The 21,149-nt window shown below is 37.0% G+C and overlaps 1 protein-coding gene across 4 annotated transcripts in view; it reads right to left on the reverse strand.

The window, feature by feature from the left end:
• Window positions 1–387: 387 nt before the first annotated feature.
• Window positions 388–21,149, reverse strand: part of LIPC (lipase C, hepatic type) — a 77,959-nt gene continuing 57,197 nt past the window's right edge. For 2 of the 4 annotated variants that reach the window (XM_054836917.1, XM_054836918.1), the window contains exons 3-10: window positions 17,419–17,606; window positions 15,613–15,792; window positions 13,082–13,199; window positions 10,878–11,111; window positions 9,220–9,462; window positions 5,424–5,544; window positions 4,486–4,704; window positions 388–1,591 (exon numbers count right to left, since the gene is read on the reverse strand). In XM_054836917.1, the coding sequence (XP_054692892.1) occupies window positions 1,492–1,591; window positions 4,486–4,704; window positions 5,424–5,544; window positions 9,220–9,462; window positions 10,878–11,111; window positions 13,082–13,199; window positions 15,613–15,792; window positions 17,419–17,606 (1,403 nt within the window). In that variant the 3' untranslated portion in view covers window positions 388–1,491. The remainder of the gene's footprint in view (window positions 1,592–4,485; window positions 4,705–5,423; window positions 5,545–9,219; window positions 9,463–10,877; window positions 11,112–13,081; window positions 13,200–15,612; window positions 15,793–17,418; window positions 17,607–21,149) is intronic. The other 2 variants (XM_054836919.1, XM_054836920.1) reach the window with 2 other exon arrangements.

The raw sequence follows: 21,149 nt of genomic DNA on the forward strand, positions 1-21,149 counted from the left end.
TAAGTATACTTCAGTTCCCATCGTGTTTAATCAGCCCTTCTGTTTCTGTATTGAATATTCCTGTTTACGTAAAGGAATGGTAGTTATTGAAAACAGCTTGTAAAAGCTACAAGTTAATATTCTGAGTGGTCAGCAAAGATGCCTGCATTCAACATTTGGTCACTGTTCATTGTTTGCAGGATTGCTGGCTCTGTGCAACTTGTTCATTTGTCATGCTTTTTAAATAAATCTCACTTTAATCCTAATAACATCTGTATATTTTGATTCAAAATTCCCTGCAATATCTTGGTATGGAATATATGCTTTGCTTCAGGTCTTAGGACTATCTGGCACATTTTTTTTACCATTTACAGAATGTTTAAAACAAATTACTTTCAGAATACAGAGTTGTAGAAACATAATTTTTAATGAATCTTGTGCTTAGCATTACAAAGTGACAAATGAAATACTCTGACATACATATTGATTTCTATTTCAGTATGCACTAACCATAAAATAAAAATAATCACAATAATGTTTCTTTATGTAGTTTCTATTCTGGCATAAGAAACAAGGGAATTGTATATGTTTGAATTTATAAACTTTGTTTATATGTACTGAAGACGTTTGAGGGTTTTACCATTTTCCTTTTATTCATGCAGTTTCAAATCATGCTAAAATCTGCTATACAGTGATTAAAAATCTCAGACCTTACCTGAACAGGTAAATATGATTTTAATGCAAAAGTTAACTGAACTCAGTTGTGCTAGAATTGTGTGTAGTATACTAAGTGTCATTAAAATAATTAAATTACTAGTAATTTAAATCAGTACTTAAAATAGTTAAACAGCAAAGCATTTTCCAATAGGACAAAGCTTAGTATAGCGTTTTTAGGCAATATAGTTATTTGACGTGTCATATGGTTCCGACAGCTCAAGCATTCTTTATGTTGAGATGCATTTTAGATTTTTAATATTATAAAGTAAAAAGTTCAAACTCTTCGTTAACGGTGTTATTTATTTGGGAATATTTTCATCTATGAATTATGTAACTCGCCCTAAATTATTTCCTAATGAAGGAAAGTTTTAACTGATAATAGTCACTATTAATGTTTCAAAGTATTTAATGGAAAACGAGGCTTCTTTTTTCCCTTAAATCCAACAAAATGAAATTTTTCAAAGGCTTATGGCAATGATTCTTTCAAATAGTAATTTTTTATTTCTAGTGAGCAGGTGTTTTTAAGACTTTAAACAACTTAAAATTGTCAGTTGCTGTTGATTAAATCACTTATTGATCACTTTGAGAGTAGGCTTGTAGATGAACAAAGCACATATTTCAGCTTACCATTGCATCACACAATCTAATTTTTTTAAATGTATTTTCTTCACCACCTCTGAAACTATGAGGATATTTAAATTTAATGTAGCTGTGTGTTTTTAAAACATTTTACTAGACGTATAGTATTTCAACTATATTTTGGTGAGTAGTTGTTTTTTGTGTTCCTGCTCATTTTCAGTTTTGTTTCCGAAAGCGATCTTCACACCTCACAAATGTTTTCTCTTGGGCTGGATGAAGGTGAATGTTGTCAATGCTTTGAGAACAAAATGTCATTCTAGAAAGAAAACACAGCATGTAAGCATAATGTTACTTTTTACGACTACTATCTGTATAAAAGTGTGCTCTCTAGATACACGCAATCTGACTTTCTTGATCCTGTCTTTTACAGGTAGGTATCCCATTGTTTTTGTAGGCTTGTGAGGAAAGAGATGTATCTGGCTGCCAGAGCAGGCAACTCCCATGTACGGAGTGCATTACGCTTCTGTCTCTTTCTGGTGTCATATGCAGCATGCTGTTCTCCATAGCATACCCTCACAGTGATTTGGTCTTTGAATTCTCAGTGGCCGCTGTCATTGTTTCACTTCTTACTACCAGGACTGCACTATTTGGCCTGCTAGTATTTAGTTGTGAGGTTGCTAAAAATCAGTTATATAGGATACTAACAAGATTAGCAACTACATATGCTACAGAAATGTTTTCTGTATTTGGAACTCAAATAGGTTGGAATCTGGTATTTTATTGCTCACAGTAGTCTGTTTCTTAACTACTTTTTCAGTTCGTGGTGTTATGTTGTGTCTAAGTTTGTCATTAGATAATCTAACAAAGGAAAAGTTATCATGTATATAAATACCACAAACATTATGAGGTAAAGATACATGGAGATAAAACTCTGACAACACTTTGTTCAAAAGCTGGAGAAAGCACGAGACAACTCAAAACACATCTTTTGTTTACTACCCTTTTTAATATTGAATTTCCAAAATTACTAATTCTTAGATCCATTATGTTTGGTCTTTCCAAGAAGGCCAAAATCTACGTGCTCTTTGAAGAAAATACTTTTCCTTGAGTATACTTTGTTCCTCCTTTTAGAATCACCTAATAATCTTTCATTCTCCCCTCAATTCCTGTGACAAGCCCAGATTGCACAGAAAAAAACATAGCACATAATCAGTAGCCATTAAAATCTTAACACAAATTCCCAAGTCTGCTGCAGCCAAAAAAACTTGTAAGAGCATTAGGTACCTGAAGATACCAGCATCATTTTTTGTTAGTGTAATAACTACCCACCTCAGTTACCCATTTCCTAGGATTAGGAATTACATCAGTAGTAGTTGGCTTGTCAGGTTATTGGACAGGAGAAATTTTTCATATACTGATAGAAAAATGAGTATACCTGACATAATCCTTTCACAATCTTCATACTTTTTTTCTCAAGGTACAAAAATCCATATTTAAACAGACACCTCTAACTTGTAGCGTATACTGTGCTTTAATTTGTTTTGGCAGCTAGGTCAGTACTGATTTGGGATCATCGATTTTTAAAACAGCAGGAGATGTTATAGAAATTTTTTTTTTTTTCTTAATGGCAGAATCATGTGTCAAGTGTTGGATTAGGAGAGGGCAAATACCTACAAAATACATTTTCAGGGGGACAAAACCCAAGAAAATATGATCCCTTCTCTGCCCCTCCAGCACACAGAGATTTTTCTTATGAAAATGTGTCTTTAAATTGTCTGATTTGTCTTTTGAGTCGGTATCAAGGAGATGCAGCTCTGCCAATAAGTATTGTTCCACAGGAAGTCTGCAGTGGTTATAACTAGTGCTGGTAAGAAAGAGTCTGTAGCAAGGAAAAAGCAACTTCTGAGACTGAACCACAGTTAGAAGGTAAGACATGCTTTTCTGATTAACCTTAATTAAACTGCTCAGTTAAAAATTTCTCAAAGGATTAAAGCAGTGGGAATCTACAAGTTTTGTTATTCTGTCTTCTGGTTGAAACTTCTTGGGGTGAATAAGCAGTTTCAAAAGTGTTATTAGCATTGGTGTATGTAGAGAATAAGGCCACTCAGACTTGGTAATCCAGTTTCAAAGCAATCAGCAGGGAAAACAGAATACCCAGGCCCCCCAAAAAAAAAACCCCACAGAATTCAGTTTGCATTCAGATTTTTTTTTTTTCCTCCGGAAAACTGCTGATTTTACTTTAGAGTTCAGCTGACAAAATTCACATCGCTGATTTCATACTATAGAAAAAAGCACAACCAGAGCGCAAAAATTACTGTCAAATACCAGGGAAAAGTGTGGAATGTAGCAGTGTAGATAGTCTTTGTTTTCCAGGACTGCTCACGTTCTGTTTGCCCACTACAGAAATTTCAAAATGTCTGTAGTTGCAACTTTGCTTCCACAGTTTATCACTGTAGGAACCTCTTAGACAGCCCACATGGTATAGTAATTCATTATCAACTACCAGATGCTGGACTGGCTTTTAAATGAGTGAGACAAAAATAAGGGAATTTTATGATAAAATCCTTAACTTCAATGAATAATCAGATGACTGTGATCCTTCTAATGAGGACTTTCAAGAATGATGATGCTGAGTTTCTCTATGAAGTAGGTATTGAAAGTCAAATAATTAAGATTTGGCATATTTTTTTAAGTAGAAATTTGACTTTTTCATGGCCCTAATGTTGGAATCAATATTTATCTTACAATACTATCTTGTTTCTCTGAAATTTCATATAGTCCTTATGGAGTGAGATAATCACATTTTAAAAATAAGTAAGAAATTGTCGTCAGTTATTGTCATTAATTGTGTAGAAAAATTGCACTGCAGAACTTGTTAAAATTCTTCCTTGGATCTGTATGCTAACTCCTTCTCTATCCTCTATTCCCAAGTATCAACAAAATTGTCACCCAAGATTCTTGTGCCTTAAGTTCAGATTAGTGACAGTGGCGAGCTAGACCATTTCCCACTATTCATTTCTGACCTGAGAACAAAGAAATTAAGTCACTTAAAAATCATACAGTCTGACTGAGGGAGAAGGGGGAAAGCCAGAAGTTGCACATCAATAAATTCACCGTTGGTGTGACTGCTGGGACTCAGATGCCTGTATTTGAACTAGGATAACCTGTGTGTCAAACATCTGTGGTGTTATTGCAGAACATGACACTTACTTTTGCTGTGTTTCCCCTGCTTTCACTCTTATTGTCTTCACTATAAGTCCTGGTCGACGGGTGCCTTTTGTCCACGGTATTATGGTTTGAACTGTGTCCCAGATATTTTCCCAAACTGCAGCTCCTTCCCATTTGAACTTGATCATTATTAGCTCACCAATATCAGTGTCCAGGGTGATGAGAAAAGAGTAGGTTTTATTCCCATTAATACCTTCAAATCTGCAGAAAACAAAACCAGAATAATGCTATCTTAATTATTATGGATTAAAGTGAAAAAAATTAGTTTCTCTTCTCTTTAAAACCAAAGAACAAACTATGTTTCTCCTCCGTCTCCAGGGGGGAACATTACTGTACTAGGATACTCTTCCTCCAGGTGCTTAAAGTGGTGAAATATGACAACATGCTAGAAAGGAAGCAGAAGTGGGAGAAGCTTGAACAGCTGGTGTCACTGGTTTCTGACAGCAAAAGAAAAGGTGTCCCATAATAGCATCTGTGTTCTGTCTTTTGTCTGCTAGAGCAAATGCTGACCCACACTGTTGCCTTTGCTTTTGTTAATACAGATAGTGTCCATCATGAGAAATATAAAAAATTTGTTACCTTAATTACAGCTGCTTATTTATTTGTGTTTTAATTGATTAGACCTCCCTGTGTTAGCCGTGGGATGGGCCAAATGTAAGTGGACAGGGTACTTAATGTTCAGGGAAGCTTCCAAGATTACTAAGTTTGTTTTATAGAGATTTTTCATGCAAAAACTGTATGAATGCTGTAAAAGTCTGTGACTTTTAGGGAGTATGGGTGAAGAGGGGACAATTTCCAGTTAATCGTCACTTAACCATACTAAACCATTTCACTCACAGCATGACTATATACATGATATGGTATTATAAATTGGCACCATGTTTCTCATTTGTACAATGATGTGTAGTATCAATACTCACAGTGGGATGGGCAGATTTTTAGCATCTTCCTTAGTGCCTGTCAGAGACATGGTAAAAGTTGGGTCTATCTGCTTGTCTTGGATTTCATTGATGAACTGGATCTTGAACTGATAATGATAGACTGTAGAAGGGAAGAATTTGCAAAGTGATGAAATTAATGGTCAAAGAGGCAATAGATTTCTCAGGCAAAAGAATTTTGCCTTTCAGAGCAGAAACTTGATTGATATTTCCATTTTATTTTTTAAATAAACTTGTTGCAATTAAATCATCATCGATTTTTTTTCTGATTGTTGCTGTGCTGTGTAATCCCTTAGGGTTTGAGGTCTTGTTGCACTATTTAAAAGGATGGAGAAAAAAGGTAACCTGGGTTCAGTTCCCTTTGTAGGATAAAACATTCTTCCATGGGAAATATTTCAGCTTTTCTGAAGTTTAATTGTTAGAATTGCTGGCAAGCCCTCGATCTAACCAGCAGACAAATCCCTATGACTGGACATGGCTAGAGATGTATGATACAAATTGAAGACCTTATGCAATGTAGTCAGGCTTTTTCTCTGATCAGCTAGAAAATTGCCCTGAAAAACAGATGACTCTCAAACTTTCCTTGACTGCATAATGATGCATTGTGTTTAACATGCATCAGTTAACAATATGACTTTGTTCAAGCACATTACTTAAGAAAGAGTCATTAATACGTGAAGACTTGGTGGGTTTCTAGAAGAACAGTGTTTAGGAAAGACTTTGAACATTGTCAGAATGAAGAACGCCTAAGAAATCATCAGTGTACTCATTACAGTTTGACATTTAGTAAGTTATGAAAAAACCCAACAAAAAAACCCACAAACAAACCCCACCAAACCCCAACATACAGTTAGAGGCCATGTGCACACAGATCTGGTCAGCTAGATTTGAATGTCCAAAACTCTTCTGTCTGGTGATTCTACCAGCCACCACCTTGACAAAACTGATAGATTTCGGTGTTAAGGAAGAAAACCCTAAGTAATTTCTATTAACAAAGACCACGGATTATTTGGAAAAATTAGGGGTGTTGTATTTATCCTCGCAATCTGGTCAAGTTACATGTGGGAAACTGTTCTGGTAAACATTGCACACTACTTTGAGTAGAAAGATGCTCTTTCCTCATTTCCTCTCCTCACCCACTTCAGGCTTCACTACATCTGAGAATGGCTCCACCATTGCTAAGGGAGCCTTCTTTTCATGTGTACACACAGCTAGATTTTTTTTCTTTTTGCAGCTCTGAGTGTTCACAACAGAAGGTATTTGTCAGAAATACTGTATCTTTTCATTGTTGTTTCATAATTATTGTATGTTAGACAACAATATATTTTCTTTTGAAAAGGTGTCGCTCAGTAGAAAACAAAATGGCTGATTCTTTGCTGCAAACCTGATGAGGACAAAGTAGGCAGAGAGGCTTGTTTACAGATCACTTTTATTACTATCCTGTCTTTCTCTGAGTTTTCTCTCTATGTAAAAATTGATTTTTCTAGTGTATGTTCTGATAAACCTAGGCTTTTGCTGTGGTTATGATGCTCACTCTAAGGAAAAAGGTGAGCGCATTCATATAAAAACCGTGAGTCGGGGTCCCATCACAGCTTAATTATAAATGTTAACTTCTTTGTAAGTACTATTTTTTATTTGAACTGGATTAATGTATGCTCCCAAATATCATGCCATTAATTTGAAAAATGAAATGTCAGATTTCGTGGTGACACAGAGGATTGTGAAGTATAATACTGAGTTTCTCAAATTTCTTCCGTTTGGGCTCCTCACATGATTTTCAAAGATTTTTTTAAGAGCGTTACAAAGATGACTTTGTACATGCCCTCCCACAGTTGCCGCCTTGTTTGGGAACTTTTGTGAGGAGAGACCATTGTCTGCAGCACCGACATCTGCATATGCGCCAAGGACCTTTTTTTGCAGCAAAACTAGTTCCAAGCATAAAAATGCAATGTATTTAAAATTGAAATCAAAGCCAATAGGACACAGATATTTTACCACAAGCTGAAACGCTCTCTGTGTCCAAAGAATGCAACACAGGCATTGCATTTCTGTGCCCGGGTGTGGTGGTAGTGGACACCGTGTCCTCAGAGCAATTCACTTTCCTGATTCTGACAGTGACCTGACTGTACTGCAGCAACAATGGCAACTAGACACAGCCTCTAGAATTTTTAAATCTACTTCAGGTAGCTTCCTGAGCTGTTTTAAAAAGTATGAGAGATCGAACTGCTCTGAGCATCAGTCAGGGCCGAGCAGACCCCGCTGGAGCCATCACCAAACACTTCACTGCTGTGTTAGTGGAAGACTTCCAAAATTATTTTAAAGTACCTGAATTCTTGTATTTTTTAAGAATCTGCGATACTGCAGTTGAGTACTGGGCACTGTGAGGAAACAAGATTGGTAATGCAAGCAGCATTTTTAAGCATTTCTCCTCAGGACTGGAAAAGCCCTTGAGTGGCCATGCCAGGGGTGCACTGTGGACATTCAAAATGCTTCACCAACCTCGATGTCTTGGGCAGGGGACAAGCAGGCTGACCCCTGCAAGAAGAGGGAGGCACCCCCTTCCTGGCTGTGCCAGGCAGAATGGGCCAGCCCTGGCAGTGGGAGAGGGGGTGAGGGACCCCCATGGCTGCGGGGCTGTGCTGGAGAGGCGAGGCCCTGTCAGTGCCTCAGTGCTGAGGAGAGGGGCTGGGCAGGGCTGTGGTGCAGCAGGGCCCAGGCACTGTGGGGGGCTGTGGGAAGGGCACCGGCTGCTTGTGAGGAGGTGGGCATGCCTCACAAGTTTCCTCCACACGTGGTGGCCTACGGCTCCAGGTGGGAGCCCTGCCCAGGCTGTGCCACGCTGTAGCTCGCCACATGCCTCGTTGATAGCTTTGGAAGGGAGGTAGTGAGGAGGAATACCACGTGCCAAAAGTCCCTGCACTGAAAGTCCCTTGGAAGAAGCGTGTTCCTGCTGTTCATCCCACACAGCCCTGCTTGTTCTCACTTTAAAACGTATGTAAATTCTCCTGATGCTAGGTGAATCTCTGCTCAACAGCAGCAGTCACCTCATGGGCTCTCTGACAGCTGAGTCATAACAACCCTAAAGCCAGGCCCAGGCCATTTTGTAATGGAGACTGGCAGATAGGCCCTGTTTCCCTGTCAGACTGCTTCCCCTCTATCTGGTAATAAGTGCAAGAAACCACATTGATTGTCTGTTTGAGCTTAGAAAATTGTTACTTTGTGCTCTAGAAAAAGTAATTTAATGGAGATAAAGCTAGAGTACCAGTCACTTTATTTTAGTGCTACAGTTCTGCCCTGTAAAAGGCCATGCTATTCTGTTGTCTAGTCATTGTTTGAAAAGTAATAATTTATATGTCATTTTGTAGACTAATTGCAGATAAAATTTGGGCAAACTTGGAACAGGAGGTTTTACAGGCCTCCCAGAGCAATTATGCTTCTTTTTTGGCTTGGCTGTATGCCTGCATATGTTATAACAAACTGGCACAGGCCAGTTGTAGAAAAATCCTGTAGATCAGGACCCTAAGCATCTCTGAGGCCTCAGATCTGCTGTTAACATGTGGCAAGCACGCAGCATGCTTTTTCCCCACAGAAATATTAAGTCAGGATCTTGATGAAAGGGCATCAAGACAGACTACCAGGATTCTCAGTTGTCTCAGCAAATTGATTATTCCCATAGATTTTATACGCTTTAATAAATGAGTAAACAGGATCACAAAGCTTAGGCTCGCTCTCACACTTTGTGAGCAATCTGGAGACTGTAACAAGCATTCCCACAAACCTTTGAAAGGCATATGTGCTCTTGTTTTCAAAAAGAGTTGTCTACTTTTTGGGAGCCTTTCCTCCCGAATGTTGTAGCCCAATGTGTTGCACCGGTTCTTTCTACAGCTGAGACACATTCCTTTGTTGAAAGTGTTGATATCGTTGCACCAGTATGCTGTGCTTTGCTTATCCTTGTGAAGCAGAGAGTCGATGAACAAATGAACTGACCTCTCATGGGCACATTTCACAGTTTGAGTGATACCTGGAAAAAATGCAAACCACAAAATTTTGCATGCCTTTGTTACTCTTTACCATTTCAACTGCAGAGTACAGTAACCAACTATAAATACATGCTATTGTTTCCCTCCCACTCCCTTTTAATAGTAAAACATCATGATTTTGCCTCAGAAATCATACATTGTAGAAACTTTACTTTTAGGATAATCCAAAAATAGTGTGGCTGAACCCACATGCTTATAAAATTGAATAATTTGCTGCTTAAAATTCTCTAGCCTGACTGTTTAAGACTGTAAATATGAATGTTGATTTCATTGTCCTGGCTGTTTTGGTCAATATGAAATACAATATGAAGCTATATGCAGTCTTTCACATCATGCCACATTAAAGACAGCAGCCTCATTCTGAATGGTTGAACACCGGTGTCTTTTGGATGCTTATGCAGGACTGTCATATTTTGTCCCTATCAGAGTGACAAACTCTTGTTGAATTGAATTCTTCTTGCAGCTACTACTGGGGAAAAAGGAGGAAAAAATGTATTTTAAATGTACATTTAAAAAATTATTAAATAGTTAGATCTTCATTTACGAGAAGTAAGTATCTTTTTCTTCCTTAAGTGTCATCAAATTACACAAGTTATTTTCCTCTGTATAATCAGGATATATCACAATGGACTGTTTTTATGTCTTCAATGATAGGCTTTCTAGCTGAAGCTTGATTTGACATTTGTCATGAATTATCTGCTAACAAGTAAGGCCTACTTTTAGACAGTGTGATGATAGTTGAGAAATATTTTTGCAATGCAATATGCTGGGTGAACAGTAGTCTTTTGCGTTTTTTCAGTGAACAGTTCTGGTTGTCACTGTGCATCGGTACCTTACCTTTTGTCAGCATGTTGCATCAGTTTCTCTGTATGTTTATGTTTAGGTACATTGGAAATAAGCTTCTGTATATAAAACCTAGCCTGGAACACTGGCAGTCATGTCCTAGAGAGCATCATTTGCGCAGCTGAAGGACGAGGAGTTGCGAAAAGATGAACTAAGGAGGTGCGTAGTATAGCCCTGTGTTTGATTTGATTTGAAAGAATTAATTGCACACTAGATGAATCTGGCTTAATTAGAATAAGTTTTCTCATTTTCTGTACCGCTAAAACAAATACCTTTGAAATTATAAAGAAGTGCTTGACAGCAGGATGCTCATGGCCTCATTTTCAGAAGTGCTAGGCAGCCAAATTCCTTACTGGAGTCAGTAAGAACAGTTTGAACTCAATACATGTAAAAATCAGAAAACCAATTTATAGAAAAGAAATTTCCTTGCATGTAATGGGAAGTAATACTCCCATTAGATACTGTTTGGGACCACAGAGATATGTAAAGTTTCCCAGAGACAGTGTCTGTGCAGCTGCAGTGCTGCTTCCCATTCCATGCCATTGGTTCTTACCAGTGATTCCGTACTGTGCAATGTGGTTATACACATGCATGATGTGACAGCCAGGCTGAAAGGTGCCTCCATTGGGATAAAAGTCAAAATGAGCCACAGGCTGCTTGATGCCAACACTAAGACCCATGTGCTGTTTAGTGAATGTATGAATTGCATCTACGAAGTTTGCATCATCTGGAGATAAACGGTCTGTTGGTGACATTCCTTCAAACAAGGGACCAGCAGGGTCAAGGCCTGCAATAAATGCAAATCATCCAGTTGTGATACAGTGCAGATGGGCTGTTCTTCTACTGTTATGAGAAAAGTCTGTGATAAATATTTAAAAACAGACAACACTGGTACTTTACAAGGTCTTTCACTGACAGAAACAATGCTAGGAACGCTTGTCCTGCAGAGGGTAGGTGGTTACACCAAAAGGTAAAGTAAACACAGGCGCTGTAATAAACAAACTGCTCCATGCACAAGGACACAGGCCCAGAGATAGATGTGTTTGTTATAGACAAACTATGCTCCCTGCTGCTTTGTTACTTGAGGGATGTTTACTTAATTTTGTTCTTTTGTACTCTGGAGGTCATGCATTTCAGAGGCCCTTTTGAAGACACCTGTCCCACAACAAGGTTCACTTTTAGCCCACATTTGGGACCTGAAATTTTATAAAGCTTCTCTTGTAGCTTAAAAGAGCTGTGTGTCTGCTAGATGTTGTTTATATATGTGATTTTTCAACTTTAAAAGTCTTGAAGGCAAATTAATACGGTATTCAGAAAAATAATATTCCACTTGAGGAGTCTTGTTGATTTTTTTTTTTTTTAATTTGCTATATGTTTTTGTATGGTGCTCCTTTTGGTTGGAAACTGATTTATGGAAAAGTACTGCCTGCGTAGTTTGAAGCTTGTCCTCAAAACTGAAGGCAGCTTTTAAATTTTGAATTCTTCACTTGGTACTTTGGACTACCATAGTTGCATAGATGTAACTGGACAAGACTAATAACACAGGCTACAAGTAGGGATGTCACCCTGAAGGCATACATTTACTTTTACTTTTTATAGCTTTTATCACTATGAATTTTTGGAACTTAGTGTTACAAGTCTGAATAATTTTTGCTGAAGAATGCATATAGCTGTAACAATAAATAATGTGGTTTACTTATCCATTATCAAGGTTTGATGTACTAATATGGTTTGAACAAGCAGCGCTGATGAACTGAAGTCCTTCAGTGTATACACAGGTGTAACATCATGGCACACTGTAAAATCAGCTTCTTGGCATGCAGGCACTGTTACAGTAGCTGATGGTATAAGGAACTATGCTATGTGGCAATGAATCCAAGATCAGAATTGGGACTTCAAACTACAGTCATGTATATTTGCCTCACTCCCAAATGAGATTAAAGTAAAATGTTTTTTCTAATTTAAATGTAGCTGTTGTGGTCCTTGTGTAAAGTGCACTTCTGTTTTGTTTTAAGCTGTCACTGTGCATTAGATGTGGTATTGTATACGGTGTATCGGTAGCCTTATAAATGTATTTGCATTACATTTATAATTAGTACAGTTATAAAACATTAGAGAAGGTTCAAAATGCTACTAGTCAAAACAATCAAGTGTTATGGTTAACTTTGTTTACCTTAAACATCTATTAGGGATACTCTAATGATATGCTTCTTGTAAAATGTAATCCACGACCATCACTTTTGCCATAGGAGAACTGACTTTAATTCACTGTGTGAGCAATGTAGTATAATTCAAAGCTCAAGCGCAGTTAATCAATTTCATTAATGCAATTTTCTTTTTAAAATGAGTTGCTAACAGTCAACAGTGTATTTGAATGGCTTTGGGTCTAGATAGTGACCAAAGATCCCAGGTTAGTGGTTAAGATTTACTTTAAGGTGTTACTGGGAATGGATACAAAATAAATTCAATCAACGTGCAGCTTGAATCTTTGGTTTATGATTTGTAGTCTCCATGCTTGTATATTCTGTGTGTCATAATTGGGACTGAGGTAGGAAAGATCAAAGCTAGAAATACTATGATACTTCATTTTGAAAAGTGTTTCATTAAATTTTCTAAATCTAATTTCTAAACCAATGGGATGAAAATGTGGCAAATATTGCTATTCAACACCTAAATAGATATTTGACATATCAATGTCATATCAATATGTAACTTAAATCAGCTAACTGTTAGATTTCTTAAAGTTGTAAGTCTTACCTGTAATTCTTCCAATCTTGTTCGTACCGCTGATATAACTTCCAGCAAATCCTGAAACATGAGCTCCTAGGCTGTACCCAATTAGATGAGCATTGCTTCTGGAAAATTGAATGGATTCCTGGAAGATAGTGGCAGCTTGATTTAGGTGCAGAAAATGTGAAAAGTAAACAGTGCAATACTTACTACAAGCTAGGAATGCCATGAATTACAACACAAGAAATTTGTATGTTGAAGATGGAGGTCAAATGAGGTGCATGGATTATGCATTAAATTGTTTTGCTGACTGTTAAACCTTGCCTCCTTTTCTTGCAGCAAGAAAATGCCACACGTATGGGCACTGCTCCTTATGCGCTGTGCTCAGGAAGACCATTGACACAGATAGGATTTTGTTGCTGTTTGTTGCAAGTGTGCATTGCCTTTTGTCTGCAGCATTTGACTTTCCTATGACTATAAAATGGATATCTGTCCTTTAACTTCAGTGTAAAACAACCCTTTATAGAAAGTGCCTTGTTCTTTTTTTTTTTCATGAGATACTAGCACAAGCAAAATTAGAAGGCAAAGTATCAATATATTGATCAGACATGCTAAGTGATACGGCAATGACATTTCTTGGACTGATTTCTGCAAAACTGGCTATCTGATCTGAAACTAACAGAATTGGCCTCAGGCCCTTTTTTCTACCTAATCAGTACTATCTAGATCTTAAGCATTTCACCTGAGCTGCAAGGCTCAAAGTTTTTCAGACTTGTAAAGAAAAATGTGGCATGTTTTTTGTGCAGGAAAGGTAAACTTCTATTTTAATTTCATTCTGGATATTGCATGTTCCAGTGGACTGGCTTTGCAGTCTTGATACCAGTCTTTTGTGAAGATGAGGTGGAACTTGGCAACCTTGTTTTGAGAGAGATGGCTCTTAGAAATCACAAGATCTGACCAATTTTCTTGACAGGTGTTATTGAGATGGATGCTATTGAAATTGTTACTGACCATACCTCATTAACTCTTGGACTAAGAGTGCTAAGATTTACTTTATCTTTATTCTTTATTAAAATGTTGCACAGCACTGCAGTTTTTGTTAAATTCTTTGAGGATATTTCAAATACTCGCCTGCCTACAAGCAGACAGAGGCATAGCAGAAAAATAGTTATGGGAGTTGCAATGAAGGGGGTTTTTAACTTAAACTCAAGAGGGGTGCTTCTTAATGGAAGGAAGGCTTACTGCTTGAACACTCTCAATTGGATGCTGTGAAAATGTGTGGTATATTTAAATCCTGGAACATACCATGGTACAAGAGGAGCTACCTACAGTGCTGAAGCAAGGAGTCATTTATTCAAGCCTCAATTTGTTTGCTGACACTGGAGAAACCACAGGCTTTCTTTATTGTTGACAATGTGGTGTGTCCTCCTGGGAACTGAGCGAAGTCCACCGTTTGATTCATTCAATAATTAAACAGCTTCAAAATACAACTTTAGGCTCCAGCAACTCAAACTACGTTTGACCAAGGTTTCTTGTAATGTCACAACAGAAAATAGTGACTCTGGCTCTTCTGCCTTTTCTTTTGTGTCTGTTGTCCCTAACTGGGCATGGTATCTGACAACTTCTAGCTCTTCCATTCCTGTTGAAGGCAGCTTAGCCCTTCAATGGTATTTGCTACAAGTCTTGCAGCTTTGCAGTGTATTTCCCTTCTACCTTAGGCCTCACTGTATTTAAATTAATGTATTCAAAAATTTTTTGTGAGGTACAGAAGTATAATTTCTCTTCACATTAGGTAGCTTAAATTAGTATGAGAGAGAGATGAAAAAAGAGTTGTTTAGGATGCCTGGTTTGTATGAGCGATTCTCATTCTAGTGTTTGCTTTCTGCCTTTTCTTTAGTGCTGGAGGCCAGTGATCCCTTACAGACTTGTGTGCAGCCTTTGCAATCCAGCCACAGCAACTGCTGTCTATGTAGCGGGAGTTTTGATGAGTAGTCACTACATTAGTGCAGCTCTGTACTCACTACTGCCTCCATGCCATCTGCTTTGTGAGGCACGGTTGTCCTCTTAAAAGGTCTTCCTTTACATTCTGGATCTCTAAGCCATTATTTTAGAATAATCTTTGGAGAACTGAGGCAAAAATCAGACACAATGTCATGCTTGAATTCTGCATTAAAAGCAGAAATTATGCACAGATAGCATAGACCTATTTTACTGAACTAACCACTTGCAAATGTTAGTGTGCCTGCTTTCAAATTGTGGGAATCTGTCCGCACACATGCTAATTGAAAAGCTAAAGTAGCATGAAATTAGCTCGCCTCTAAAGATATATCACAATATTTTAATAAACAAGACCACTTGCTTTTTTCTCTTGCATGATGAAAGTTTTATGAAGTCATATGAAAGTTTATGGAAGAAAAATTTGCAGTGTATTAAAGAAACATAAGTGATTTAAATGAACAGCATTAACTAGCATAGTATATCAGAAAGGTAGTAGAAGCATAAGAACAGGTAAATAGGTCTTTTCCAGAGAAACGTGTTTTTCATGTGGGGGCTCTTACCTCCAACCATTCCAGGAAGTCTGCTATCTCCTGTCCTATGTAGCGTGTATTCTGTACAGCAATGGGATAGTGCTGGTGAGCAAATGTAAGCCAGTCTGCAATGACCACATTAATTTGTTTGTGCTGAGATTTCAGTGCTGCTGCCATTTTCCAAATCCAACCTTCTAACATCCCATCCACCTGTTTTATTAAAACAAAACAAAACACCGTTCTTAAGGGAAAGCAGTCTCTGCCAAATAATTCTTGTGAGAAGTTCAAGGAAACAAAACCCCAATATAAACAAGGAGGGCTTAATGCTGATAAGTAGATTTTAGGGGCTTCAGCATGCTTCAGTGCTGAGAATCGTTGGGTTTTGGTGGACAAAAAAAAATTAAGAATCAATATAAAAACTGTATAATAATTTGTCTTGTACTATGAACTCCTATCAGTGAAATGATGTCCCTAAATATTTTCACTCATCCTGAGATAATTGATATTACTGATTAAAAAGAAAGACAGAAATGCCCAGAAACTTTCTGATTGCATTCAAGAGCAGCTGTCCCTGTGAACTTAAGTTCAAGGGGTTGGAGAGGGAGGGAAGCTGGAGGGTTGCAGACCAGTGGGCATTTACCTTCTACAGCTGTTAAATTTTGAGATCTGGTTTGGGGTTTTCTGAGTCTTTTTTTTTTTTTTTTTTTTCTTAAGGACCTGATCACAATTTTCTTACTAGCATCAAAGACTGCTGCTGATTTGATGGACCAGAATTATTATTTAATCTATCAGATTTAATTGTTGCTCTAGTTGCACATATTTCCTCAATTGATAGCATATCCTTATCTCTTCTGGTATTTTAAACAGAATTTGGGAGTCTCAGTTTTGGGTTTCCATACATACTCCTCTAAGAGCCCAACACCTCTGCAAATGAAGTTAATATGAATGGTAAATGTCAATGGCAGCAGCTTCAGGTCCATGGTTTGTCTTTGAGGAGGGTATGGATTTTGAACAAATTATTATTTTGGAGTCTTGGCTAAATTAATCTAGGGCAATATTTCACCCACAGTCAGCTCTGCTGTTACTTGTTATAGAGTTATATGCATCAAGGGTGGTGTTCAAATTTCTCTGCATATTTGCAGATGTGCAAGAAAGATCTATTTTGCCACCTTCTCTCATGACATTGGCTTTATAAGAATCAAGGGTCTGTTAAAATGACATTATTTCTTATCCTGCCTTTTTTTTTTTTGGTTTCTTTTTCAACTGAGAACCTAATCAAAAGTCACTTACTGCTGTGCTTTTGAGAAAGGTTATCATGGTGGATTTTTTATTTTTTTCAGTTTAACTGGAAGCAGTTCAGTGATAATTCATTGATGTTGAAGGCTTCATTTACAGCTGAAGGGGCTTATAGAGAAGTTCTCTTTAACGGTGTAGCTGTGAGAAAGATGTGGGGAGATTGCGTGCACTTCTTTTCAATAAGTCTGTAAATATCTGGCAGTGAACATATCAGAGAAATGAAACTGGTATTCAGACCTCCAGAGGCATAGCACATTAATTCAGCTACTTGTTCTAACTCTACTGGCTTTAAACCAGGGCTGAATCTAATCCGTGGCGTGGGACTCCTGTATGAAAAATTGCTTGTAGACTGTTCCTTCAGAATCTCAGTGGGGAATATCCACTTTGTGTTATTTCTAGCCATGATTGCTACCAGGGAAATCCACCATCTTTCTAATGACAACCTTTCTCCTGAAGTTACTTTTGGCATTGGCATAATGAGAAGAAAAGTGTATCAAATCAGATGTAGTTTTGAATTAAAAATAAAATGTGAGTTCATACCGACCAGCCATGGACTATCATCACCAGAGGAAGAGAGGCATTGAAACTGCATTTCTCAAGAGTTTCCAACTGATTTAAAAAAATCTGACAGACGCCTTCAGTTGTATCTGTATAGAGTCGAAATTTGGTTTCTAAGTTTTGCTGATCTTTCTTTGTTCTAGTGTGCTGACTCTGTGATCCCAGTGCCTCTGAAATGAAATTCGTAACAATAGTCATAATAGGATGGAACCTAAAATCTGAAGAAGTTGCTAGTGAAACACAGTTTATAAGACAAAGTAAACTAGACTCTAGATATGTATAATTGCTGCCTACTCCAGGTGGGCCTAAGCTATACATTTTGGCTCAAAAAAGTGATCTCTTTCAAAGTTTGAGATGGTTTTAGATGTGCCTCAGTGCATCTATTTGAACAACAACAATTACATAGGAAATATTGATCTTATTTCTAAAGGCCCTTATAGAATGCATAAGTATTTTAAAAACACAGTACAGGTGTTGTGACTTTACAGTGTTAGTGCATGCACAGGCAAGCACATTCATATGCTATTAACTCTGCAGGGCATATTTTACTAATGTGCATTTGCTAGTAACTGCTGAGCAAGCATTACATTAAAATAACCATTTTATTCAGGGTTATAACTCTGCTTAGAGACATAGCTGACTGCTTAAAACTATTAGACCACATCATAAATGATTCTTTTTCTCTAAAAAGGCAAGATGAAATGTTCTTGTTCTAGTTGTAATACTTTTGGTACTTTTGTTTCTAGATAAAATAGCTTGGTACATATAGGACAGCATTTTCAGAAATGCCTGTTAAGTATCTGGGGTGGTATCTGTATTTAAGAAGGGGGGGCCAGGGAGAAATGTGGTCTTAACAACATCATGAGCTTAGAAGGAAAAACATGAATGTAGAGAAATTGCTGAACGATGACATAAAATAAAGCAGAAGCTTACAAAAAGCACACTGTGACATGCAAGCCTGGTATTTCTTTCTAATAAGAAATACAAAAATAGAAATAAATAGGAAAAAATAGAAAAAATAGAAAAAATGGGGATTAATAGAAGAAAAGTTAGGGTGTGATGAACTAGACAAATGAGAGGTTACGGTTCTTGTGTTGGAAAGGAAAGTTTGAGTGGAGAGTTCCTTGGGGACTGTTTTTTGGCTAATCCTGTTGTCATGTTTTCATTAAAGAAGCAGGCAGGAAAGAGACAAGACTAACAAAATTTGGGAGGCATTTGCTAATACTGAGAAGACCAAAATGTTAAACACTAAGAGCTAGATGACCTTGAAAATACAGCAACAGGTAGAAATCTTGTACTATGAAGTGCAAGGTCGTGCAGTTAATAGGAATTTCTCTATAAATGGTGCTCATAAATTGGAAGTGACACAAGAGTAAAAAGACTTGACTGTAGTAATCAATAACAAAACTATGAGTCACTGCTATGATTTGGCTGTGAGAAAGGAAAATATAATTCCAAGATGCATCAAGGAAGATGTTTTCGGTAGGAAAGAGAGAATGTTAGTGGCAATGCATTAAGGCACTTATTAACCACATACAGAACAGTGGGTATGGCTCTCCTTACCAAGTTCAGGTGATGCCAATTCAAGCTGCAACACAAGCTCAGCAGCACTACTAAAATGGTCAGGGAGGAGGTTTTTGTTTTAAGTAGACCTAACAAATTCTGAAATATTCTTGGAGGTAAAAAGGTATTCTATTCACTGAGAAGTTAAAATGATCTGCATTGGAACAGAACTCATTAGTTAAATTTAATTCTTATATTTTTCTTGTGTAAAAGTTCCTTAATATTTAATATTAGAAATATTGTATTGTATTTTACCTTCTAAGTCAGTGCATTTAATTTTTTTGTACATCACAACTCTTACATCTGTAGATATTTTCTGAAAACATCTAAAATCATAGCATATTCATTTCTGTATTGTATCTGCAAATGTATCTGAGGTTCTATGGCATTGTTGTCTTGATAATATTTTAATAATTTACAAAGTATTTCTGATACATTTACAGATGAGCCTTTATCCTGCAAGTGTATTTAGCGATGGGAAACTCCCATACTTATATATTTGCTGTAGTACCATCTTATAATGTACAGCACAAAGAACCCTAAAGTGAAAGCGTGCTGGTTTTAGATCAGTGTCACATGTCAGTCTTGTACAAACTTTATTCAAGGTTTTATTTTAGTATAATGATAAGACATGATACAAACAGCATATTTAATTTGGTTAAGTGAATGGCAATTCTGGAAGGAAAACTCCCAAACTGAACTGCATGGGGTGTGCACTGTTTTCTATTTGTGGCTGATTATTGTACATTCCAAGTGACTCCAGGCAATGTTATATTTCATAGCTAGGAAACATTATTGTAGAAAGTAGTTCAGCCTTTTAAAAGAGCTGGAATTTAAAAAGCTTCAAAGTTAGTTTGGTTGTCAAAATTCTTAGCTTCAGTGTCTCACACTTTTCTTTAATGGCACTTTTAACTGTAATAGCTAGCTAGGACTAAGTCTCATCATTTCTCTGTTACAATGTCTACTTAAGAGCATTTCTGTTGGACTTTTTTTGTGTGGGTGAGAACTCAGTTTCTGAAGAAAGTAATATTAGGAGAAAGTGAATCTAGATAAAAAACTGAAAATTAGAAAGAATTTTAATAATGTTGATATTAACCTCTGGTTTATTCAGGCTTTGGTGAGTAGTCTCTACACAAAGATAAGCATTGTGTTCTATTTTTAGCACAAAAAGAAAAAACAAAAATATAACTTGTGCCTGTTCCATTGTACACATCCTTTGTTTTATGCTTGCTTTCATTTTCTTTTCACTCTCTGTGTTTGTACAATGCAAAGGCGCTTTGTCACTCTCCATATTCTTTGTACATACTACAGAAAAAAACTCTAATAAATAGCTGTTTTCTTTATACATTGACTGTGAAAGTGCTTGTGGTGCTTTAATGGGTAAGCCTTTGGCTTGTCAGTAAGTCTGAGAGGGGGAATTAAAAATACAGTTTGAACTTCATGGCTGTCAAAAGTTTAAAGTTCCAATAGAATCTGTTGTGTTATTAGACAAAGAACTGCTTCAATCCGTTAATCCATGTAATGACTTGGAGGAGGAAATAGTCTCAAGATCTTGGCTTCTACAACAGACTCTTGCTAAAAATGTCATACTAGTGACTCAGTGACATAATCGAAGGGAACTGCGAAGTTCCATAGGTCAGTTTACAAATTCAATCCTAACCGAGGGTATTTATTACATGAGTTAGAGTGTGTATTTTTATTCCTCTTCTTGCTAAATTTGTGTTTCTGTCATTGTTTTTGAACACTGGGTTGCCTCAAAATGCTCCAAAGCAGCACCTCTTTTTGATTCTTGTGCCTTACTCTTTTAATCTTTCTCTTCCCTGTAAAACCCTTCTTTACTATGTGAAACTTCAAAACTTATTTTTTCATATCTCCTTTACTTAGAATCAAGTATTGAGGTGATGGTTAGAACAGAAGGCAAAGAAATAACACCCACCCTCCAAACTGTTAACTATTCCTTTTGTCTTTTTATATCAGGTGAAAACTTCATGGAAGAATGCTGATTCTCAAAAGCTTGATATCTTTTTTCTTGTCTGATTAAGTAAAATAACTTTTCCCCTCTTTTCTATTCTTCATTGTGATGTAATTTAAAAATATTAGTTAGTTCTCCATTAAAAATGTGCGCTTATGTACAATAATCAATAAGCTTG

Source organism: Grus americana, chromosome 10 (genome assembly GCF_028858705.1).
Source record: "Grus americana isolate bGruAme1 chromosome 10, bGruAme1.mat, whole genome shotgun sequence".
NCBI classification, from domain to species: domain Eukaryota; kingdom Metazoa; phylum Chordata; class Aves; order Gruiformes; family Gruidae; genus Grus; species Grus americana.